This window comes from Eublepharis macularius, chromosome 6 (assembly GCF_028583425.1).
Source record: "Eublepharis macularius isolate TG4126 chromosome 6, MPM_Emac_v1.0, whole genome shotgun sequence".
Taxonomy (NCBI): domain Eukaryota; kingdom Metazoa; phylum Chordata; class Lepidosauria; order Squamata; family Eublepharidae; genus Eublepharis; species Eublepharis macularius.
The window spans coordinates 63,893,478-63,918,136 of record NC_072795.1 but is presented as its reverse complement, the minus strand read 5'-3'; the positions used below and the strand labels follow the sequence as shown (position 1 = coordinate 63,918,136).

The following is a 24,659-nucleotide window of genomic DNA, read 5'->3' as shown; positions in this document are numbered from 1 at the left end:
TTCATTCATCTGATCAAAGCCTTCTGAAGGTGCCACCCAGCAAACGGGTAAGGACAACAGCAGCATGCACTCAAACAGGCCCTGTGGAACTGTAACAGGTCCTGCAGGGCCCGGATCTCCAGGGGGAGAGCATTCCACCAGGCCGGGGCCAGGGCAGAAAAAGCCCTGGCCCTGGTTGAGGCCAGACGGATGTCCTTTGGGCCGGGAACCACCAGGAGTTACTTGTCTGCAGAATGCAATGCCATACAGGGGGAGTAATGGAAGAGGCGGTCCCGCAGGTATGCAAGTCCCAGTCCATGAAGGGCTTTAAAAATCAAGGTTAACACCTTGAACCAAATCCGGAAATCCACTGGGAGCCAGTACAGCTGGCACAGCACAGGATGAATGTGCGCTCGGATTGGCGTTCCAGTAGGGACACGTGCCGCTGCATTCTGGTACAGCTGTAACTTCCGGGTCAGGCCCAAGGGCAGCCCAGCGTAGAGTGAGTTGCAGTAGTCTAAGCTGGAGGTGACCGTTGCATGGATTACTGAGGCCAGGTCCTGGGGCGAAAGATAGGGCACTAGTTACCTGGCCTGTCAAAGATGAAAAAAGGCAGACCTAGCAACGGTCGTGACCTCGGCCTCCATTGAAAGTGTGGCATCCAAGGTCCCACCCAGGCTCCTCACTGTCGGCAAAGGTTTCAATTGTACACCATCGAGGGCTGGGAGCCGGGTCCCCAGCTCAATCACCCCACGACCCAGACACAGAACCTCCGTCTTCAGGGGATTCAATTTCAGGCAACTCTGATGTAACCATACCGTCACAGCCTCAAGACCCTTGGCCAAGGAATCAGAGTGAGATCTGACTGGCCATCCATCAGCAGATAGAGCTGAGTGTCATCCACGTACTGGTGACAACCCAGCCCAAAGCTGCAAGCTAACTGGGTTGAGGGGGCACATATAGATGTTAAAGAGCATCGAGGAAAGAATCGCCCCCTGAGGGACGCTGCATACCAAAGAATGGCGAGCAGACATCTGTTCCCTGAGTGCCACCCTCTGTCCCCCGTTGCGAAGGAAGGAGTTCAGCCATTGCAGGGCTGTCCCTTGAATCCCCACATTGGCAAGGTGGTGGGTCAGAAGATTAGCTCTAAAGGTTTGTGATCCGCCCTGAGCCTGCAGATGTGGGGAGGGCGGAATATAAATTAAATATAAATAAATAAAGTATCAGCAGTGGCGACCTGCCCCGATCCAGGTGTTGCCACAGATCATCTGTGAGGGTAACCAGAGCCATCTCCATACCATGGCCAGGCCTGAAGCTGTACTGGAATGGATCCAGGATAGAGGCATCATCCAGGTAAACCTGCAGGTGTTCCGCTACTGCCCTTTCAATTACCTTACCCAGGAATGGAAGATTCGAAACTGGGTGGGAATTGGCTGGATCAACAGGATCCAGTGATGGTTTCTTTAATAAGGGCTGCACCACTGCCTCCTTCAGTAAGTCTGGGAAAATCCCAGAACTCAGAGAAAGATTAATGATGTCAACTAATGGCGCCTGAATCCCATCACTGCTGGTTTTCACCAGCCATGATGGGCACGGGTCCAGTGGGCATGTGGTAGGTTTCACAGCACGCAGGACCCTGCCTACCTCCTCCTGGGAGAGTGTCTTCATAATACTTAGAATGTCTTCATTAAATACAGTGTACTGGTCGTACTAGCATTATCAGCATTAACCAATGCTGGTTAATGCTGATCAGCATTAACCAATGCTGATAATCAACTTTTTATGCTGAAGATGATTAGTAACAATTTTATTGTAAAAAAAATGCAGGAACTCCTAGGTACTATATATGTTTATTAACATATAAACGTATACAACAGTAATTCATATTAAAAGTAACAGCATTTTGTATCATACAGTATATCATATTATATAGTAAAATTATAGTACTTCCATTTATTTATTTATTGCATTATATTTACATCCCATCCTTCTGCCAAGAAACTCATGACTGCTCACATCAGTTTTTTTATCCAAACATCTCTGTGATGTAGACTGGGCTGAGAGAGAACGATTGGCCCGGTGTTGCCCGGTGAGTTTCAGAGCTGAGGGGGGTGATTTGAGGTCCAACAACCTATTTACTGCCCACCCTGTCTTTCTGCTCCTTGTTTCTTTCATCTCTGAACCTAACTGTACATATTACTTTAACAGTTTTTCTGCAATATTTTCTTCTTTCTACCTACTAGAGTTTTCAGTTGTTCCTTACCCATTTTCTTAAGGTGGCTGATTTAAATAGTGGGGTTAAATAGTGTTTTGAACCTCTATTGCCCAATATGATCACATGCCCAAATGTATCTGCTTGCCCTCTCTTAAAGAGTCCCAAGCACTGTCCTTGGGTACAGAGTTGCCACTAGATGGTTTCCTGATTCACAATAGAGCTTGCAAAAGATATAGCCTGCTGTTTCTTTTTTGAAACTGAGTGTGAATCTTAATTACTCCCCACAATTTTATTACATTATAGCTTTTGTGATGCTTTATAACATAAATATACATTGGAATATGTATATTTAATGCAAGTGTATATAAATACCCTGTTATTCTTTGCAAAATTTTATAATCTATACTTCTTCTTTCCCAAGATTAAAAGGACCTATTTTTAACAGTGAATTTTTTATGGAAATAGAGTGCCAAAATAAAATAGCAATTCAATTTAATGGTTATTATTCAGCGCGCTCATGAAACATTTAACTTATTCCATTTTTAAAAAAGTTACTGATTTTATAAGTTCCTGGAACCATTGTTTTAATTTTTTAATCAACACATGCTTATTTTAACAGACATCCCTTACTACTGGGGGTAGCTCAGCATGTGTACACCCAGTTCAGGAATTCTGGTACACGTGAGTGCTTCTAACTGTGCCCATAAGTAAGCATGTTACAAGGCTGCTTTCCATAGGCACATTACCTGAAATGAATGAGCTGTGTGCTGCTTCACCATAGGAAGTATATGCACAAAACCAATTTCTGGAAAAGTCTGAAGTGCTCTCCTGTTCCTTCCTGTTTTATTTCAGGATCACATCTTTCTACATTATTTGGAAGGGTTCAAGCCTACAGGATCACTCAGTTACGACTCTTAAAAGTTTCAATAGTTGAGGGGTTTTAATGTTGCGGCCACAGACTCCTCATCCACTGTGAGCAGATGAGACTCCTTAAAAGCAACCAACACCCAGAGGCAAGGCAAGCCTGATATTGCCCAAGTCTAGCCAGAGACCAGCTCTCAAAGTCTAGTCCCACAAACCCTTTCATGATCACAAGAAAAGCCGAGCTCATGGCGATTCCTTGCCGCTTCAGTGCAGCTGATTGCAACAGATAGGACAGACAGACCATTATTTCAGCTCATACAGATGGAGGAGGATGTCTTAACGTATGCACAAGGAGAAGATGATTTCACACACAGTCCCCAGGCCAAGTCAGTATTGCCGCAAAAGCAATTTGGTCCCAATGGTTTCAATGTGCAGGGTCAAGCTATCGCCCTCCACAGCAAGAGTATCCAATTCTTTACAGCAGGGATGGAGAACAGATTGGTCTGCCCGTTCTGCCGAATGGATGTGCAGGGAAAGCCCAGACCTGAGGTCCAGAGCACAGTGGAGCAACAACCAAGGCCTTTAAAGAAGGGGGATGCGGGTTGGCTCCCAGAGTTGCCGTGCTAAGTCACATCCCTGCTGGATCACAAGCTCTGTAGGCATGATGCCCAGATGGATGGTCAGCAGCTCATAGCACTTCACCACTTCACCTATATGACTCTTGCTGTAGTAACGGATAAGCTTCCTGCACGGGAGCAAGGGGTTAGCAAATGCTTTATGACATACATGTAAATTGGATAGATAAATACTACCTCTGTTGTCATTCTTCACAAGATTAGTATAAAAATTCTCTCCACCCCAATATAAAGTTATGGCTAGAATACGGAAAGTTTTACAGAGCTGCACTGGTCCAGCCAGCAGAAGCCAAAAAGAATGCACCTCCGGTCATTAGACAACACGGCAGAAACTGCTGAGGTGTGTGCATTTAAGTTTAGGCAGGTTAAAGGCTACTGGTGTTCCACCCCCCTCACCCCCACCCCCACCCCACAATTCAGATGATGGTAAACCAGAGACTAATACAGTTTCTTTGATCATGGAACAAACATAATTAAAGAAATCTTCATTAAATGAGATTAGCGGCAACACCTTGTAGAACTATCCCATGTGGTGAGGTAATGGTGGCATTATGAGCTTCCCTCTTCCCCTCCAGCCTCATAGATGTCTCTGGCCCAAGTCCCTCCACCAAATGTTATCTATTGAGCTGGGTTCTTGCTCACCTGTAGTAGTCACCTGCCAGTGTCCCAATGGGGGCTGAATCATCAGAAAGCACCGGCACTTCCGTTACCTCCAGTTTGCAGCCCTGTAGGGACACGGCAGCGGTAAGAAGCTGGCCAAAAGAGGCTGGCAGAAGCCCGACACAAGGACTGCAATTCGTGCGCATGCACGTGCATTCTCAGGTAGCTTACAGGCTTGAGCATTCAGCCCCTGCTATTTCCATCATATCAGTTGTCACTATTTATATGCTATACTTGTATTCTGTGGTTCTTCCAAGAAGGGCAAAGCAGCACTTCTGGCTCAAACTAACTGGCTGAGGTAAGTCATACTCACAGTGACCTGGCCAGAGCCACCTGGTAACCTTTAGAGAGCAGCGGGGAGTACGATCCCTGCCTTCAGAATCTGCACCCTAGGCACTACTCTGGCTTAACCACCTAAGCAGCCCATTTCCTTTCCGCTCTACATACCAGCTCATTCTCAAACCAAAGGAAGTAGGTGCAATAGTAGTCTCCATCCCGCAGCGTCACCATGGTGTAGCCCTTCTGCAAGTAGCTTCGAGACAATGCCATCAGTGACCACACCTGGAAGGGGGGCAAGGGGGAAGAGAAAGCAACACTGGGACCCCTATCAGAGCCAGCTCACCCTCAAATTCCCTCCTATAATCAAAACATCCTACTAAGCAAGCAAAGGGAAGGAAAAGAAGCTCCATATGGGCTCAGGAACATTACCTTGTCCTTAATAAATGCAGGGAGAGGCCCCTTGCCTAGCTCAAAAGCAGAGTCCTCAGCCACGCCAAGTGACGGTGCCACCATCTGCCCCACTGTCCGGTCCACGTAGATAAAATGCACAAGACCTGGGAAATCCTCCAGATATGTAGATGGAAGCAGGTTAAGGGGCTGGTTGGCAGCAAGAGTGTTTCTCCTTCTCGCTTTGGTACTTGGAGAACCCTAAAACTAGCCCCTACTCCTTCCCTCTATGGCAACCTTAAACTTTTTGAGGAGCCTTTAGAATCAAAAGCCCTCTCCTCCCTCCAGCACTGAGTTAAGTGAGCAACATCCTTGTCCTCCTGAGATCCTAATATTTGCCTAAGGACAAGGGTACGTGAGAACACAGTACAAGCATACAGGTTCCTCTTGCTATGATGGGAGAATCTTCCAACATGCTGGAGACTGAGCTTCCTTGGCTCTGTTCTTAGCAAAACTGTCCACCTACCTGCCACACCCAGTGCAATCCACCAAGGTAGCAGAGTGGAATGAACTGCTACAACTTTCCATGGATGTGGCCAAAGTTATGTTTCTTCTCCTAAAGGTAGCTTGTCCTTGAAAGCTCTCTAGTGCCTGCTCCCAAACATTGCCCTGCAGTGCCTCAGTCCTCCAAAGCCTGAAAGTTCTCCCCCAGAGAGTTTCCATTTCCTTGCAGTATGTTTGCTTTCACCAACCAGCATGGGGGAATGGGAGGCATGAAAGGATATGACACCACTGTGACGTTACGCTTGCTCTTCACCAGTAGGAAATCCTTCCAGTCTCGAAGCTTGTCCCTGCCAACAAGTGAATGAACAAGCAAGACATTCATGGAACCGCAGTGTAATGTGCACATGCCTTCCTGCTCCCGCAGCAAAAGTTTCCTAATGGGAATGTGCAACTCCTCCTTCAGAATGCAGCAAGGGGGCATGCCTTTCAGTGCCCATCACTCCACTCATGGGGAAAGCAGAAATGGGTTATTACAGGAGAGGAGAGCCAAGTACTACTGAGAGAACTCAAAACATATCTACCCAAGCCTGGAAGTGCCAGAGGTAGGGAAAAGATGGGTATTTGAGCAGAGAATCAGGACAACTACAAGGGATACTGGGCAGTCATGGGGGTGCAGACTGCAGTTATTTCAAACTAGAAGAGAAGTGTGCTGGAGATAAGGTAGTCTTATGGGACATTCAGAGCATGACACTGCTGTAGCACAGTGGTTAAGTGGTTCGGCTGCGAATCAGCACTCTACTGGTTCAAATCCCATTGCTGCCATAAGCTCAGTAGGGGGCCTTGAGTAAGACACTCCTCTTAGCCCAAGCTCCTCAGCTGTATTGTGGGGATAATAATAACACTATGTTCACAGCTCTGGGTGAGGCACTAATCTTTCTAGAAGAGCAGCATATAAGTTCAGTTATTATTATGACCCATGGCCCAGCCCCTCCAAACACAAAGCCACTAAGACCTATGGCCTTCATCCCTGTATTCCTGCCACCATGTTCTACCTCACTTACTGTGTGAACTGCTGTGCTCGGTCCAGCATGCTCTGAGGCAGGCCATGGGCTCCTGAGGATCCAAGAAAGAGAAGCCGATACACCGCACAGAGCTGCCGCCTGATGCTGCAAAATGCCTGCAGAATCCTACACCAATACAGAGATTAACTTACCTCCAGGACCCCTGAGCATGAGTTATTATTCTCTACAAAGGCTACGTCCATCACTTCATTTCCCCCCATGGACCACAGTGTTGGTTAAACAGAGTATTCTCAGCAGCTTCATCCAACTCTGTCAGAGGAAAGCTATGACAAACTGGTAGCAAATCAGTCTAAAATTGTAGTTTAGATAAACTCATAGTACAATCTTCAAGCAGAATCACACCCTTCTAAAACCATTCAGTGGACTTAGAAGGGTACAACTCTGCTTAAGATTGCACTGTCAGTCTCACAATGTATAGCAGAGTACAGGGTTTAATGCTCCCCCACATAAAAAATCCTGTGCCTACTGGAAGCCAGAGATCAAGATACAGAGGCTAGGATGACTGACAGCAGCTCCTTCATGCCATTTAGAAAAGTATGTTTGACTAAGCAAGTCTAATTACCACAATATGTATCCTAACTTGTTCCTACAATGCTAATTAAAGACGTATATATTCCATGACTTTATGACTACCATATAACCGCTACCATAATTTAAAAAAAAAAAAGAGTTGGCCAACTTAATTCTAACAGCCCAGGCCCAATCTCTGGCTTCATTCAGATGCCATGAAAAACTTCTGTTGAGGATGGCCATAAACACAGCTTTCAGACACTCTCACATACTCGTGTCCCTCATATGTGGACAGCAACAGAAATGCAAGGAGCCAAGAGCAACAGCTTAGGGACCCTTAAATTGAATTCCAGCTTGCTATGACATCTGAGCACTTGCACTTGGGCACACCGGAATGTGTTTCCTCCCCCATAAGAGAGGATTCTAAGCTTTGGTTTCATCCCAGTTTTAGAATCCTAGTTTGTGATGAGGTAATAAAGTCCAGTTCCAGACGCCTGTGTTTGGACATTAAAGCAAGTGGGAGTCTGATTCAACGGCACTTTTGGCCATGAGATGGGGAGGTGTGAGGGAGCACATGAGCATTAGAAGCAGCAGCTCGCAAGGAGTAACATCTGAATGGGGCCTCCCTCTCCTCTAGGACAGCAGGATTCAGAGTCAGCAGTGCCACTGCTACTGTGGTTTAAGCTGACATCAGATGCAACGCTGAAAAAAGAGGTTGCTGTTTTGATTGTCCTGTAGAGAAAATCATCCATTTGCCTTGCAAAGGCAAGACAATAACAGATATATTTACAGTAAGGTAAACAATTATTAGTGGCCAGTTTATACCCCTTTCCCAATGCTTTAAGCAAGTGGACAACTTTGTTACTGTTTAAAGTGCAATTTGTATGTTTACTTGGTTAACTGTTCATCTATTACTTTGCTTTTTTATTAACAGCAAAATACATTTTTTTACAAAGCTACAAAATGCTTCAAGGATGGGGGAAGAGGAAGGTGAGATGTCACATTTGCCAGCCACTGAGCACTGGCTTCTACTGCCAATGTATGGAACCATTTTTCTCCAAGCTCACTAAGAAAAAAATGATTTGACGCCTCATGTGGAAGCAGGCCCTCCATTCCAATAAAGTTTACCTGTTCCCAGACTCAGTCAGCGTATTCTCTTCATATGATACACAGGGTTACTTTGCATTAAGGGTTCTCAAGCTGTGATGGCTGTTAAATCCACTCAGGTGGTAGTTCCTTTCAAGTCTCAGAGCAAATATTCCTGTTTACTTGAAAGGAAGATTAGGTTTTGTTTTCCACATGTGCCATCAAGAAAAATAATCTTAAGTTCACATACAGTTACATACAGAAAGAAAAATGTGTAGACCAACTTTTTTTAGGGAGAATCATCTTATATTCAGAGTCATCTCCCTTTCAGGTAGATATAGTAGATGTCTACCTTTTCTGCTCCCATCCACATCATCATCTCTCGGATTGTCCTCAAGCCCTCTTGTTTACATACACACAACACCTGAAACTATGTTTCCAGCCTTGCTTCTACTAGCCAAGACCATACTTCTGTTTCCAGATGTTACCATTAGCATGTTTGAGAGAGGAGTTCTAACCAAGCCTTCTCCCCGAGGCACTGTTTTCTATGTATAGAAGTATAGATTTGTCTGCTTCTACATACTCAGGAGAACTTTCAACTATGCACTATTACAGAACATCACCTCAGGAGGGCAGTGCCTTGTGCATTTTCTGTAAATCAGCTCCAATTCTCATTCAGTGTTTTTGCTTTTCCGGATCATGGTTGACAAGAGACTCACTGCTGCAACTTCTTCCTCCTAGAATGCATCTTTCACTGTGCTAAAGGCCCTTCTGTTTCATACACTTCAAAATACTCCCTCTGTCTTCAAAATAACGCATGATAAGAAACACCATCGCAGTCTTACATCTCCCCCCCACCCTGACCAGTCCCCAACATCAGTTCTGACCCCAGCCAGTATTCCAGCTTCTCCCCCTCCGATACTCACTCGCAGTGATTCAAAGCCTCACTTCGAGAAAAAATCCTGTTCTTAAATTCCAGCCAGGCATTCTGCAACTGAGAGAGACACAGACAGAGAGAGCTCCAAAGGGCTGCATGGTCTCCCAAGGCTTTGTATGCCTTGTTCCTATGCGGGGAGACTATTGCCTGAACTCCTTGAAAGCAGACACTCATCCATAGCCCCTGCTTGGCCAGCTCCACCACTATCCTATGCATTCCTGCCATTGCATCATCAACTAGCCCCTCTTATTGGTGCAGCCCAGGGAAGGATGCTTTACCAATACTCGTCTACCTAAGGCTTATGCAAAGCCAATTCTCACCTGTGGCTCTTGCCCACCCAGCTTCTTGACAAACTTGTCCATTCGATGTCGAATCTCCAGCAGGAGTGGATAAGAACGGAGGGGCTGCCCGATCTCCTGCCCCTCTCTTAGTTTCTTCTCCACCACCAGGAATCCATCCAGCAGCTGATAAAGGGAAAGTGCCACATGGGAACTGGGGCCCTATGGGACAGAGAGGGCACACAGTGAGATCCAGGCAGGGTTAATACAAAGTTTTGCCTAATGGAGCCAGCTTACCTTAGTAAGGAGCACCAGTGTGATCCCTGGCCAGAGGGGTAGGCAATGCATCATGTGAGGCATCATGGGGCAATATCCTTCCTTCAAGTTAGCATCCAGAAAAATTCTTCGTGGGTTGGTAGCTTCAGATGTTGGGGGCATCAGTGTCTGCAGCGAATCTTCAGCTATCTGGGAAGAAAGCAAGCCATGTCCATGGAATCAGAATCTGGTTAACCAAAGAGAGAATATTGGGACCAGTATCTTCAACATCTTCGCCCTTTGCAGACTGCTCATTTAATCAGAGCATTCTTGAAATCAAACAGCGCCACCTACTGGCACTTTTAAGAAACAACTTCATGAGACCATCGGACATGGAAGGCAGGGAGGGAATTATGCTCAAAGAGCAGAGGCCCATTCCCCCCACTCCCGATTATTTAAACTGAAAAGGGCTCATTCTCTCCCCTCCATCTTCTTCTGACATTCAGGCTTCAAGGTTAGCAAGCTAAGATGTGCCTATGTGCCTAATACAGGAAATGATGGCTGCACATTCATTTCAGCAGGCTTCATGTGCCGTTTTAATAAAGCTATGAAGACTACCAGGTGATACATGAGTGACAGATTTATGGCTTTGGAAAAGGTATAAACAGCTTCTGGAAAACTCCCAGGTACTGTAGGCACAAAGAAAGCAAGTTCATGTGCACGCATCACTGCGTGTATTTACTGTGCAAAATGGCCAGTTTTACCACAGCACAGGAGTTTCTTCATTGCACCGCTTCTTGCAGCATTTTGCACAATGGTTGATAATTTGAGGAAGTTGCTTTCATTTGTTTCCCCATTTGGGATCACTACATGACCACAGACAGGCCGACTGCAAGGATGAGACCTGCAAGAAGCCACCAGGGCTGTGAAGGGACACTGACTCAGCTCAGCTACACACAAGATTTGTAACAGGGAAAGCTGCATAATACACGGTGAGCATTCTGGGAGCTCTTCTGACCTTATCCATTACAAGACGATGAGCTGCAGAGATGACAAGGTGGCCCTGAAGCACGGCTTGTTGTTAATATAATGATTTTGTACTGTAAGGCAGCACTACTCTGGGCAATAAAATAGCGCTGCCTAAGCTCAGGGTGATCTGGCTAAGGGGCAAGTTGCAGCAACTATCGCCCACACACCCAGACCTTAAAGTGAGCAAGAGAAAACTGTTGACGTGGCAGTGAAGAGAATAAAGGACACAGCAGAAGAGGCAGAACCAGAAGCCCCTCCCAAGCCCTTACCTGAACGTCAGCAGAACTCGCCTCTCCCTCGCCCTGCACAGCCACACCCTCAGACCAGGCAGCACTCCCTTCAGAGACAGACCGATGACCCCAGCACCAGGAAGGGGAGAGGGACAGCAATTAACAGCAGAATCAAGAGACACGGACCATCAGTAAGGTGATCCTGGCGCCTCCCAGCTCAAGAGGGAGGGGGGCCATCTACACTTGCTTTGGTCTTCCTGGCAGGCATCTTAAGGCCCCGGCTTTTAAGTGCCGAATCGGGGCCCATAACTGAGTTACATCCAGGCCTAAGGAAGGTCCCACCAGTGGCAACTCCACCGCTTTTGTCGTTTTTTTTTGTAGGAATTATCTTTGAAGAGGAGAAAAAGAGAATGAGCCAATCAAAGAAAGGATGGGGACAAGGGGGGAACAGAGAAAGCAAGATGAGAAAAACAAAAATTGAGAAAAACAGAAGGAAAGGCGGACAGGCATGGGCCCATGTTGCAGTTTGGGGCTAAGAGTGGGTCCCAGGTCCAAAGTAGTTTGTCTTATGGACCTCTTCTCCCACTATACTTGGGCAATACTCAGTGCCAACAAAGCAGCTCTGAAGTCACTTGAGCTCTTCTCCTTTCCAAAATTGAGGGATCACAACAACATAGCTACCTCCTCACTAGCAACAACTGCTCTTCCAGCCCTTCTCTCCATTCTGAGGTCCGTTCCAACTGCCCTTCCCTGACCCACAGAAGTAAACCTCTCTCCTGCCCTCTCCTCGTCTTCCTTCATCCTTTCCCAGCATTCCCTCTGCCCACCCCCACTCAGCCTCCTCCACACTGACTCCCCACTCACCAGTACTCTGTTGGCTAGGGGAAGCCTTGGGGGTGTAGAACTCCTCGGGCATAGAGACATCATCTGCTACCTGAGGGAGGGTGCAAAGGGGTGCAGAACAGAGCCGGCTTAGCAACAGCCAAACGAGGCCCTGCTCCCCAGCTGACAAAATGGAGTCAATGAAAGAATCTGGCAAAGCAAGGGTGGGATTAGCCAGCCCTGCCGAAGGATGGATCCTGTATAGCTTAGCCCTGTGTCCCGCTGCACCCCACCTTCTCCTCTCGTCAGCCCTATGAGACCCAGCCTACAATCAGAATCCAGAAGCCAAGCCCTGATTCCAGCAAGGCCCTGGATGGCAAATACTAAGACCCCACCTGTTCCTGAGATGCTCCACTGGGACAAGGGCTCTTCACTGGGATACTCCTGCTGCTATGAGATTGCTGAGGACTTGGCTTACCCTCTGAAAGCTGAACAGAAAGCAGGAGAGGGGCATCATCATAAAGACATCCAAACAGACAGACTCCCACCCAGCTCCTCTCAGCCAAGGGAACCAGCTCCTGTAGGGGTCACAGAATCCTCCTTGTTTCCCAATCTTCACAGATTCCTACATGGCCCTAGCCCTGCTTACGACAGAGAGGGCACCCGAGAGACTTCCCACAGCGACAGAATCCCTCATGAGCTTGTCCCCCCCTCCCTACCTGGGCAGGTACCTGGAGGCCATTTTGCTCCTCAGAAGTGCTGCTGGGGTACAGATCCTGCACAATCAGGAGGAGGGTGAGCAAGTCAGCAGGCCGCAGGGAACTGGCATTCCGGCTGCAGCAGAGGAAGATAAAGCAAGCCCCGTCCACAAGGGGAAGTGCATATTAGGAGGCAGGGGTATCCTGGGCACAGGAAAGGCAGTGCACTCAGTGTGGCAAGAGCACTGCAGCAGGGTGGAGAACGGCCAAGGAGGCACAAAGTGGAGGGCACTGCAGTAGCAGGAGGGGAGCCGATACCACGGAAAGAGCTGGGCTGACGACAGAGGACTTTACCTTGAGTAAAAGGCAAGCAGCTTGGTGTGCACCAGCAGGAAGGCATGCACCACTTCATGTCCAGCACGCTCCACACTGCCATTGATGTGCTGCACAACCTGGCGCTCCAAGAACTCTATGCACTGTTCACACAGCTGCGGATGGATCAGTCGCTCCACAGCCTGAGGGGGGGGGGAGAGGCAGGTGAGGCCAAAATCCTACAGCTCTGTCTTCTTCTCAAGCCCTGGGACCCAAGACATATCCCAGGCAAATCCTACTGAGACACAGGAAGAAAATCCTTCCATGGCTCAGTCCCTCTGCACAAATTTACATCATCTGATAAAGATCCGTTTACATGGCCCCCCATCTTGTACCCCCACTCACTCTTAAATTTGAGCCACACCTAACTTGCATCCCGACTCATGTAATGCGATGATATCGACATGGCACTCACACACATCCCTCAGGCTGCCCCTCCCTCTCCACTGTACCTCCACAAGGAAGCTCTGGTCCTGCTGGCACAGCTGGCTATAGGTTTCCAGCAGGCTCTGAAACAGTCTCCAGACACGAGCCCGCTGCTCAGAGTCCACCGGCCGCAGCCTACAAAACAGCAGGGCCCAAATCAGTGGGGCCCCGTCAAGGGTCCAGTGTAGGCTTGAGTCTCACCTTATTACTTAATTTATTTTTAAACGCTTTTCCTTTTCCCCATGAAGCAGGTCACAACATGGCAAATTAACATATATGTCTTATATAGAGTCATGATTATTGGTCTACCTAGCTCGATATTATTCATTTATTTTATTTAGAAAAAATGTATGCCTCCTCTCCAGGGAATCTGCCCAAGGAAGAAGACAAAATAAAACATAATAAAAACAAAACATTAAAAGCTATTAATTGAAATTCAGCATTAAAAATCCAGCCTCAGTATTAAAACATAGGCCATAAAATCAGCCACATAAAATTGGCAGTATAAATAAATGTTCAAACTAAAAATACATTCAAATGGCCTGGGTGAGCAGAAACTGCTTGGTGAGAATTGTAGGTGCCAGGTGAGCCCCAAGGGGAAGGACATTCCACAGCAAGATACTGCCTCTGAAAAAACCCGGCCTCTGGTTAACTCTTACCTCCCCTCTGAAGGCCGGGGCACCTACAGCAGAGCTTGTGAGGGGAATCTTAACACGTGGACTGGGCAATATGGGAGGAGGCTATCCTTTGAGTACCCTGGCCCCAAGCCATTTAGGACTGTAAAGGTGAGCCCTTTGAATTGTGTATGGAAACAAAACGGTAGCCTGTACTGATCTTTCAGCACAAGGTGATACACTCCCTGTATATCACCCCAGAAAATAGCCTGGCTGCCGCATTTTGGACTAGCTGAAGTATCCATATCATTTTCAGAGGCAGACATGTATGGAAGTTGATAGCTTGTGACTAGGTTTTTTGAGGAAATGGTTGAACTTTGGTTCAAGTTGTAAGTGTTGCAAGGATTTGTAGTCTAGCACAGGAATGCATTTACCAGCGATGATTAAGAACACCTGCGGAACCAGTTCCAGACTCCCTAACTATTCCATCTTGAGGGACTGTTCGCATGAGAGTTCTGTACTTTACCCCCTAGATTTCTGACAGCTATAATGCCAATTCACAGATTGCCCCTGATTGGTTCCTGTGTTGCCAGGAAGGCCAGCAAAGCCACAACATGTAACTCAGTGAAGCTTAGGAAGATGGCTTCTCAATTCACCCAGTTCAGTAGCAGTGCTATTCTATCGTCCTTAGCATGCTGCTATGCTAGATCGACTGAGTGCAAGAGAGACGGCTCACCACGTGATGGATGGGTGAGATATGCAACTATGGAAACCACTTAGAGACACTTAAGTTAACTAGCTTTTAAGTTTAGATAGAGAGGTTTTAGTATTTAGCAACAGGAATTTGTTTTATTGCTTGTTGCCTGAAGAGAGTGCTTCTTGTTCTGTGGAGACTCTCCTTAATCAATAAACTTTATTAAACTGAAGTCTGGAATTCATGTCTTGTGCGTGGGTATACCCTAGAAACTAACTGAGATTGGGAAGGTCTCTGGAGTGGCTATGGGTCAGCGCTCAAAGCAGGCGGCCAGATCTGATTTACTCCAACTGGCAGCTGTGCTCCAGGATCTCAAGCAGAGAAAGGGCCTTTCTCAAGTCCTCCTGAGCTCCTTTAAACGGAAATATCAGGGGCTGAACTAGGGACATGATGTGGGCAAAACAGATGTTGTACCTTCTTCTCTAGCCCCAAAGAAGTGGGGGAGACAACATAGGGGACCTGTGACTATGATCCTCCACATTTTTTAAATGCTAAAAACAATTTTGGAGCAAACAACAACGTAAGGGGAGGGAATGGATATTAGAAAAATGCTGTGTCCATAGCGGGGGTGGATTAATTCCCCTTCCCCTAGTTTCAGAGTTTTGATTTGCATCATGCTCCCCCTGCCAACAGATATCAATCACATTTAAGGTGAATGTCACATTCATTAAGCCACCTAAATAGTAGGATACAAATACTGAGCAGAGCACAAGCTAAATATAGCCCTCTCTGCTGCAGCTTTGTCAAAATTATAGGTGAAGCGGGCTGTGTCATCTCAAGCTTCTTTTCACGAAGGCTGCAAACCACGTAGGAGTCAATACTGCAAGGTGACATCCCAGGTAGTTGCAGCACGTATAAAGGATGCAGCTGCATGGGCCAGGAGGCCTAGATGGGTCTTTCCAACCAAATCAACACCTTCCCACCTGCTGATGTGTCAAGTGGGTCTGAAAGGCCCATGATATCACCCCCGCCCACCCAACTGTGGCACTCACATACATTCGCTTAAGGCAAGCAGAGTATTGCCATGGAGAAGCTATTCTCGTATAGCTCGGTGTGCATATAAAAGAGGCCTCAGTATTAGGGGAGCCTGGGGGAAGCAGTTCCCCCCTGGTGTGAACCGAGATGTGGTGGGGGAGTGGGGGGCTCCACACAACAAGGAAATGTAAGATCCCGGCATGGCCTGCTGACTCACTCCCGGCGGATGAGGTGGCTGTCCAGTGTGACCAGGCCAAAATGTGCCTCAGTCAATCTCCAGAGCACGTAGAGTTTTCGGCGCAAGTCATCTTCGCTTTCAGACCCATCACCATTCACTGAAATGTACAGGCACTCACCAAACTGAAGAAATTAAATGCAAGAAGGTCACATAAACAATAAATGGAAGACAAAAGGCAAAACAGTACAGACTTAACTTACCCTAACTACATCAAAATCTAATTTAAATCCTCTTTAGTAAAACAAAACTCCAGCTACATGTTGGGCTGCAATACAGTTGCTGGGTTGGACAGCAAGTTGTGCAGGCCAGTCCTAAACACTTCTTTGGAGGACATACAGCAATCAGACCTGACAACCAGATCACACTGGTTCCAAAGGTCTTGAATTCTACATCCTCATAACACCCTAAACCAGTAGCTCCTATCTGAGTCCCAGATGGCATGCATACCAGTATGAAGACTCCCATCAGCTAAGTCTCCATTGAAGACTAGCTCTGCTGAGCTTCAGAAACAGTCTTCCCCTAACAGCCAACCAAGGCACATCATTTCCTTGCTATTAATCATGCACAAATAGGACTCTGATATAAGTAACATTCTCTGGTCTTTCCTAGAGGCCTTGCTGTGCCTCTAGCTAACATGGGGCAGGTCACAAGTAGTAATAATTTCTGGAAACAAGAGGCTAGGTATATGAATGCAGGGACAAATGAACGTATCATGTTATATTATCATTATGAACAATCAATAATTTCCACAGTACTTTCAGAGTAAAATGTGCTTTACAATGCCTTGGCAACCCTCTTGAGGCAGGACAGGCAGAAAGAGAGGGAGACCTTCCTGATGAACCAGGAGAGCTCCAGGCTGGGTAACAACCAGAGTCTCCCACATCCAAACACTGCATTCTACCCACTAATGCTCCACTAGCTTCTATGTTCACTTTCTCGTTAATGCATATGGCACAAAGTGCATCCCTTCCATCAGAAACAATTCATCTGCTTTTTGGGGAGAGGTGGGGAGAGTTACCATATGCAACACATAGAGATGTTTGCCATTTTCAGCAGAGAAGCAAGTATAGGTATCCCCCAGTTTCTCAAGTAGTGTCATGCAGGAGATGATCACAGGGGCAAAGAGCGTGTTGATGCTGTCCTCTAAAGCCGGAAGCTGTGTGGAGTAAAAAAGGGAGAGAGGGAAAGATATCTCCCGTAAGAAAGTAGCACCCAGTGTCTCGCCAGGTTCTGATATTTGTACCTTCCCTTTAATACCCTTCCCTTTGTACCCTCCCTCTCAAAAGCTTACACTAAAAATCTTATTGGTCTCTAAGGTGCCTGAAAGGGGATTTAAGGGGGAGAATGCATTCAAGGTTGAAGTCTTAATTATTTAATTAGAATAACCAAAACAAGAAAAAATGTTTATACTTTGCTCAGTGATCTGTCTCACCCACCGACAAGCAGAATATTTCAGAGGAAGGATTTTTATACTGGAGCAAAGCCTATCTTACTTGTTTACATGTTTTGTGTGCTGTTAGCTTTGAATGTATGCTCAGAATAAGATTTTATGAAAAGGGGCCTAAAAATCCCTTAACAGGGCCACTGGACTCAAATCCTGCTGTTCTACTGCAGACCAACACAGCTACCCACCTAAACGACACACCATTTCTGTACTCAGAAATGGCTCCCCAACTCCCCACTAGCGATGAAAGATACGTTTGTACTTCAGCAGGATTTGAGTCCAGTGGAGGCCAGTAAGATTTTCAGAGTATAAGCTTTCAAGAGTCAAAGCTCCCTTTTTCATATATAGGGAGAATTGGAGATCCCTCAGCCTTTATATCCCAGTCAGGAGGTGGGAGGGGTGAAGCAAAAAAGGGAGTCAGGATGTAAAGGTACTACAATGCAGCTTGATTAGAGCAGAGATTAGCATCTGTAGTGAGATAAGATTCCTAAGTGTCTATTCAGCCATTGTTCTGAACTTGCAAATGAACTCAAGTTCAGTAATCTGCTCTTAAAGCTTTGTTTGAGTACAGTTAGTTTTAGGTCAGCAATGGAATGTCCTGGAAGATTAAAATGTTCTCCCGCTGGTTTTTGAGTGTTGTAATTTTTAATGTCAGATTTATGACCATTTATTCTTTTGCATAAGGACTGGTCTGTTTGTCCAATGTAGAGAGTGGAAGGGAATTGCTGACACTTCATAGCATTTGTAACTTTGGAAGATGACCAAGTGAATGAATCTAAGATGGCGTAACTGGTGTTGCTAGGTCCAGGGACTGTGTTGTCAAGTGAATATGGGGACAGAGTTGGCATCTTGGTTTGCTGTAAGCCCTGGTTCTAGGGTCTCTGTCCATTTTAGGAAGTACATTATTGTGAATCAGAAATTTTTAAAGACTGGGTACTGTCTGTGGACAAGAAAAGGGTTGCCTCCCAATTCTTGTAAGAGAACAGGATCTTTGTCCAGCATAAATTGCAAATCTTTAATGATGTGCTGAACTGGTTTGAGCTGAGAGCTGTACGTGATCACCAGTGGTGTTCTGTTGTTGTTTCTTTTGGGCCTATCTCGTAGCAGGTTGTCTTTTCCCCTACTGAGGCTTAAAGCTATGGGGGAGGGATTTCTGACCAGAGAAACAGCAGTGTGCACTGTTTCCCATCCCCAGCACAGCAGCCCCCCTCACATACAAACATGAAACTGCTTTTTACTGAATTAGGCCCTTAGTCCATCAAAGTCAATATTGTTTACTCAGACTGGCCGCAGTGCTTCATGGTCTCCATCTTTTTCATCACCTCCCACTTGGTTCCTTTAACTGGACATGCCAGGGACTGAACACCTGGGACCTTCTCACCAAGCAGATACTTTACCACTGAGCCACAGCTTGTCCTCCATGATTGCCACATCATGTGTTGGGAGTTCGAAACAGATTATCATCATCATCTTTCCTCATAGGACCAAGGAGACAACTGAGGGTGATATGATAACCATCTTCAAGTACTTGAAGGGCTGTCATATAGAGGATGGAGCGGAGTTATTTTGCACTGCCCCAGAAGGTTGGACCAGAACCAACGGGTTGAAATTAAATCAAAAGAGTTTTCAGCTAAACACCAGGAAGAACTTCCTGACAGTAAGAGCAGTCCCTCAGTGGAACAGGCTTCCTCGGGAGGTGGTGGGCTCTCCTTCTTCGGAGGTTTTTAAGCAGAGGCTAAATGGCCATCTGACAGCAATGCTGATTCTGTGAACCTGGGTGCATCATGAGAGGGAGATCAGGAATCAGCGCCTAGCTCTCTTGGCCCTTTCTTATATGCCCAGGGTCAGGCCGATTGCCACCTTGGGTCAGGTAGCAATTTTCCCCAGGCCAGTTTAGCGAGGGATCCTAATGGTATTTTACCATCTTCTGGGCATGGAGTAAGGGTCACTGGGTGTGTGTGCGGGGGGGGGGGGGAGTATTTGTGAATTTCCTGCATTGTGCAGGGGGTTGGACTAGATGACCCTAGAAGTCCCTTCCAACCCTATGATTCCATGATTCTTTATAGTGTGGCCTATACACAACTACCAAATCATCCACAAGCCTGCTTTATAATTTCAAGAGCCTGTACTTTGGGATCCTAATTAACAGCCTATCTCAAACCTAAAACAATGGCACCAATGTCAGTTTGGTCCAGCATCCATTTACCTGGGGGGTTCGCTTCGGCCTCCCTCCTTTCTTCAAATCTCACCTCATCGCCACTTTGCCCATGGGTCCCAAAGCGCTGGTGCAAGCTTGTAAGGAAATCCGGGTCAGCCCAATAGAACAGAACTTCTGCACTCTCACTGGCAACCAGGATGCACTTCATCTGTGGGGACGTAGGCACATTAATATACCATCAGTGTACCCCAGGATAACATACAGGTCTTGGACCCCAATAAGAAGCAGCCTTTCCTTTTATTCTGATGGCCAACAAAGGGGATCTCAACCTTCACTGTGGTTAGGGATCAAGGCAACAGGCTGGAGCCAATTCTCCTGGGTTAGGGGAAACTATCTTAATACAGAAGCCCACTCCTTCAGGCTCAGAGCAGGTGTGTGTATGGGGGGGGTGCATCATGTAGTAGCCAAGGGCACAGCAGGTACAACACAGTTAAGGGCAAGCAAAGCAGAGCTCCAGGATCACTTTATGACTCTCTTGGTGGCCAACTGAGCACACCCAGAAGCTTACTTGTGAAAGGGGGGGGGTGCATGGCCAGGAAGACGTGGGCTTGCAGGCTCCTTTGTAAAAGTTGAGGGCCAAATTAGACATTACACAGCAGATGGGTGAATTTCTCCCCCTTTCTTTAGTAAAATGTAGCCTTGGAGGCTGCAGTAGGAAGGATTCCTGCTTAACCTTCCTATTCCTGCCATATGCCCCAAATTATTTTCTTTCCTACAGCAGAGAAAAAAGATACCAGGGCCTCATAACTTTAGACGGGAGAGCAGTCAGAGAGAGGGTGATTTTGAGCTGACAATTAGCAAGGGCAGTTAGGAAACAATTCCCTCACCATTCCATCATTCATAATGGCAGCCTCTTAACAAAAAACATCAGGAAACTATTCACATTACGGATGTCCTGGACAAGAAACATCTAGTCTCTGTGGTGCATGCCCTGGTTATGTCTAGAATAGACTACCGCAATGCACTCTACGTGGGGCTGCCTTTGAAAAGTGTTCAGAAACTTCAATCGGTGCAGAATGTTGCAGTCAGGGTGTTGGAATGGGTCATAGGGACCATATCACTCCAGTCTTGGCCCATCTACGCTGGTTCCTAATCTGATTCCAGGCACAATTTAAGGTTCTGGTGTTGACCTCTACATGGCTTGGGACCAACACACCTGAAGGACTGTCTACTCCCTTATGATCCTACCTGTCTGCTACTATCATCTTTACTTTCAAGGGGAGTCTCACCTTTTGAGGTTAGGCAGGTGGCAACCTGGGAGAGGACCTTTTTGGTCGTGGCACCAAAACTGGAAATCTCTCCCCAGAGAGACTCACCCATCCCCTTCTATTGCTGTCTTCTGCCAGAACATGAAGACTTCTTTGTTTTGTCTGACATTGCCTCAGTGATCCCTCCTTCCTGCACTGTTTTAAAAGTTTTTATGTATGTGTATTCAATTGCATTATATGTGTATTTTAACTTGGAATTAATTATTTGAATAGTTTGTTGTTTTAAGATGTGTTTCTATTATGTAGGTTTTTAATCTATTAGCTGCAACTGGTGGCCTTGAAGAGGGTACAAAGGTAGGATATAAAATCTGTAAATAAATAACGGCTATAATGTCCAGTTTTGCTTTCATTAAAGTTCTCTTATCTTCATCGTTTTCAGGCTACACATGCACAAGAGTGCCTGACTTCAATTGTCTATTTTTTAAAATCTGTGTAAAGTGCCCTAGGTATGCACTCTTGCTTGCAAACATGAAATGCTAGTTTCAGAGCAAGATCCACCTAGTTCAACATTCTTGGCAAGCTTCCTAGTAGACAACAGATCAGAAGTAAACAACCTTTTTGACCCAAGTGCTGGGAAAAAATCTACCTGTGATTATAGTGTGCTGGCAAACAAAGAGAGGGAGAAGTGTGAGAACAGACATCCCAGAAGCAACTGAGGCAATACAGCATTGCTAGCACTGGGGTAATGATAAGCATAAGCCATGCCCTGTTGCCATCTCACATGCTGACAGTAGCTTAAGGGCTCATCTCAGTTGCTCAGGTTGCCTACCCCTGCAACAGATGGTCCCCTAGAAATCAGGCAGCGGTCCACTAACAGCCTCTAACTATTTTCTACCTACCCCTGTCTTAAACCATTCAAATGCATTCAAAGCTAAAAGCATCCACATGCAAGTACCACGTTAAAGAAAAAAAAACAATCTGCAAAGAAAACAAGACACGAGTGGCCAGGCTTGTTCAGAAATGACTGGAAGAAAACCCAGTTCAAGAGGGCTGCTCTTGTGGTGTGAATGAGAACACTGAGTGAAGCAAGAGGGGGATTTTCCGCCTTAGGCAATCTGATCTCACAAGGGGATTGTGCTCCTAATCCAATGGCAGGAGAAGGACTAGCAGGATCCACAGCCACGGAACAGCCTAACCAGCAATGGTTGCTACAGTTCCTTGTGAGCTACTGTAGCCATGCTCTGGAGTAACTTTTATTATTATTGAAGTTTGTCCTTTCTTTATAACTACAAATAATGATCTTTGGGTCCCCTTTTCTCCCATTTACAGATGAGCACTAAATCAGCCACATCCTCTACTTTGTCTGGATGCAGCCTTAGCAAAAAAAAAACCCAAGGTCACTCAACAATGTATTGAAGAGAGAAATTGTCAGCCATGAGTCTGGACATGATCCGTCCTCTTCCCTGTACATGTACGCATACCCAGTTCTAAAACCCAGAGCCAGACCTCCAAAGGCTCACACACAAACTGTTAGGGCTTCTTTATAGTACCTAAAAACAGCGAAGACAGGAGGGCACGCAGCGTGGGAGAAAAAGAATTTTCTTCTTCATGCCATACCCACATCTGGTTTTTAAAGATTAAGATATTGGTGGGATCTAATCATAGATCAACAACATGGCAGGTATGGCCATGACCACATCTTATGGCAGCGAATTCCATAATAAGTTCATTATGCATTATGTGAAGTATTTTCTTTCATCTAAACCTATTGCCACTTGAAGTTCTAGAATTATGAAAGAAGTGTTTGTCTGTATCCACTCTCTTTACACCACACCTCAATTCACACCCATCCTTCCTCACCTTCAAGGAAGTTTGCCAGTCACTTGTGGTATTTTGGGGAAATTGAGAGACCAGCCATTAACAGCCTTTTCCTCAAAACTTTGCAACTTTACCCCACAATAATTTGAGAGGAGAGGGAGGCATGCTCACAGCATCTGCCATCTGTCTTGTGACAAGTGGAATGCGTGTTTGGGACACGGACCGTGGAAGGGGAATTAATTTTGTGTGTATTACCCGAAAAGAAATCAAGGCGGTCCGGGCGGGCGGGCGGATGGGGGGGGGGGGGTCGTGTCATAGCATGCAATATAAGGACCTGGGGTTGCTTGGATGTTTCCTTTAGATTCGTCTTGAGGAGGGCAGGGCTGACCCAACACCTACAGATGCAACTACAAGAGAACCCAACTTCTGCCAAAGCCACTGTCTTCGCGGGAGGAGGGGGCAAGGGCGCGGGAAGCTCCCCCCGATGTTGCACCCCACCTCTCCGCGGTCTGGGGCTCCTCCTGACCTGCTCCCCCCGTACTGTACGAGCCCGCGCAGCCCTACCTTCCCCTTCCCGAGGCACGCCTCAAGGGCGCGCTCACGAACGAGTCACAGCCGGGTTTGCCACCTCCGACCCTCGGCCTTCCATCCAACCGGCAGGAACTCCGGGCGTTGAGTGTGGCGATCCTGCTAGACAGCCCCGGTGGAACTCAGCCAGGGCAGCTGCCGCCCGCGCGCGTGACTCAGCCCCGGGGAAGCATGTGACTCGCCATCGGCCGGGACCGGGAGGGGCAAGCCGCCCGCCTGCCCGCCCCCTCGGAGCTGGCTGACGCGCGCCTGGCCTCCCTCAGCAGGTTCCGGGCCTTTGCGCGCGGGAGAGCCCCCAGGGTTTAGCCGGCTCGCCCCCTGGGCTGCATCGGGCTGGGCGTTGAACTTAATCGGGCCGAGTTGCGCTGGGGGCGGGGAGAGGATGCGGACGGGGGCGGCGCGGTTCTGGGTTAAAAAGATACAACTGACGCGAGTTCTGGTTCCCTCGGACCGCCGCTTTTTTCTGAGCCCGCAGGTCTCGTTTCCTCTAGTGCAAGGCTGCCACGAGGAGGGCAAAATTCTTGCCGCCTACGGAGGTGGGCAAGCAGTTTGCCTTCAGACTTTGGGGCGGAGGGATGGGGCCCAGAGGGGATCCTTGCTTAGGGGCGCGGCTCTGCGCTGGTAAGGAGTCAGACCTGGATTCACGTCCAGGTAAAGTGCAGGGCCTCGTTATTTCGTTGCGGTTTGGGGTGATGCTGTGGGGCCTTTTCAAATGGAGGGCCTCTGGCCATGTCCTACCCGACCCTGCAGGGCGCTGAAAATAGGAAACGTTTCAAGGCACCGAAACAAAAACTGGTGACTAGGGAATAGTAAAATCAAAAAGAGTCCAGTAGCACCTTTAAGACTAACCAATTTTATTGCAGCATAAGCTTTCGACTAGGGAATAGTAAAGCGTCCTGTAACCCCTTTTAAGACTAACCAAGTTTATTGTAGCATAAGCTTTCGAGAACCACAGCTCTCTTTGTCAGATGCATGGAGTGTATGAAGAAACTGGCCAGAGATATATAGGAGGGGAGGGGGGAGAGGGTGTAGGGAGTAGGGGCCATGTCAAGTTGCAAAAGTAATGAAAGAGGTGGAGTGCACAATCCAGGCTGGGTATGACCCCTGGTGACCAGAGAAGAACCTTTCTTGTGCATTGCTCCTAGCCACCCCCAACCAGCATCTGCAACAGGATGAGGCGCTAGACAACTGAGATGGAAAAACAGGGCACGGATGCTGGTTTTGAACCCTCCCCATGTAAAACTAGCAGGAGAGGAATGGGGAAATATCTTGCTACTTAGCAGCAGCTGAGTTGCCAAGTTTGCTTCCCTCTCTGCACAGGCTAATGCAAGGCCTCAGAGGAGCAGCCCTTGGCTCTTTGGTTTTTAGCCTGAGGGTCAGAGCTAGGGTTACCAACTCCAGGTTGGGAAATTCCTGAATATTTTAGGGGTGGAGCCTGGAAAGGGTGGGGTTTGGGGAGGGGAGAGATCTCAGCAGGGTATAATGCTATAAAGTCCATCCTCCAAAGCAGCCATTTTCTCCAGGGGAACTGCTCTTTGTGGCCTGGAGATCAGT

At 47.1% G+C, this 24,659-nt stretch overlaps 1 protein-coding gene across 6 annotated transcripts; it reads right to left on the bottom strand.

Annotated features, from left to right (window-relative positions):
- Positions 1–1,833: 1,833 nt before the first annotated feature.
- Positions 1,834–23,216, bottom strand: HPS1 (HPS1 biogenesis of lysosomal organelles complex 3 subunit 1). Of its 6 annotated transcripts, none has more exons than XM_054982644.1 (19): positions 23,082–23,216; positions 19,523–19,639; positions 16,848–16,985; positions 15,809–15,951; positions 13,275–13,383; positions 12,805–12,965; positions 12,472–12,586; positions 12,148–12,240; positions 11,795–11,864; positions 10,970–11,037; positions 9,714–9,881; positions 9,459–9,638; positions 9,128–9,195; positions 6,585–6,710; positions 5,806–5,870; positions 5,062–5,207; positions 4,801–4,914; positions 4,336–4,418; positions 1,834–3,803 (listed from the first exon to the last, which is right to left on the bottom strand). In XM_054982644.1, the coding sequence occupies exons 2-19, from the start codon at positions 19,637–19,639 to the stop codon at positions 3,641–3,643; spliced, it is 2,127 nt and encodes a 708-aa protein (XP_054838619.1). In that variant the 5' UTR covers positions 23,082–23,216; the 3' UTR covers positions 1,834–3,640. The 6 variants fall into 6 exon arrangements, with proteins under 6 accessions (XP_054838619.1, XP_054838620.1, XP_054838621.1 ...); XM_054982645.1 differs by having other exon boundaries at positions 12,484–12,586; XM_054982646.1 differs by lacking the exon at positions 23,082–23,216 and adding an exon at positions 18,671–18,809 and having other exon boundaries at positions 19,523–19,608.
- Between the last annotated feature and the right edge of the window lie 1,443 nt (positions 23,217–24,659).

Coding starts and splice junctions, on each gene's coding strand:
- HPS1 (XM_054982644.1), bottom strand. CDS start 19,639: ATGAAGTGCATCCTGGTTGCCAGTGAGAGTGCAGAAGTTCTGTTCTAT. Junction 11,865..12,147: donor GTGGAGCATCTCAGGAACAG/GTGGGGTCTTAG, acceptor ACCCTCCCTCAG/GTAGCAGATGATGTCTCTAT. Junction 5,871..6,584: donor CGAGCACAGCAGTTCACACA/GTAAGTGAGGTA, acceptor ACTTGTTGGCAG/GGACAAGCTTCGAGACTGGA.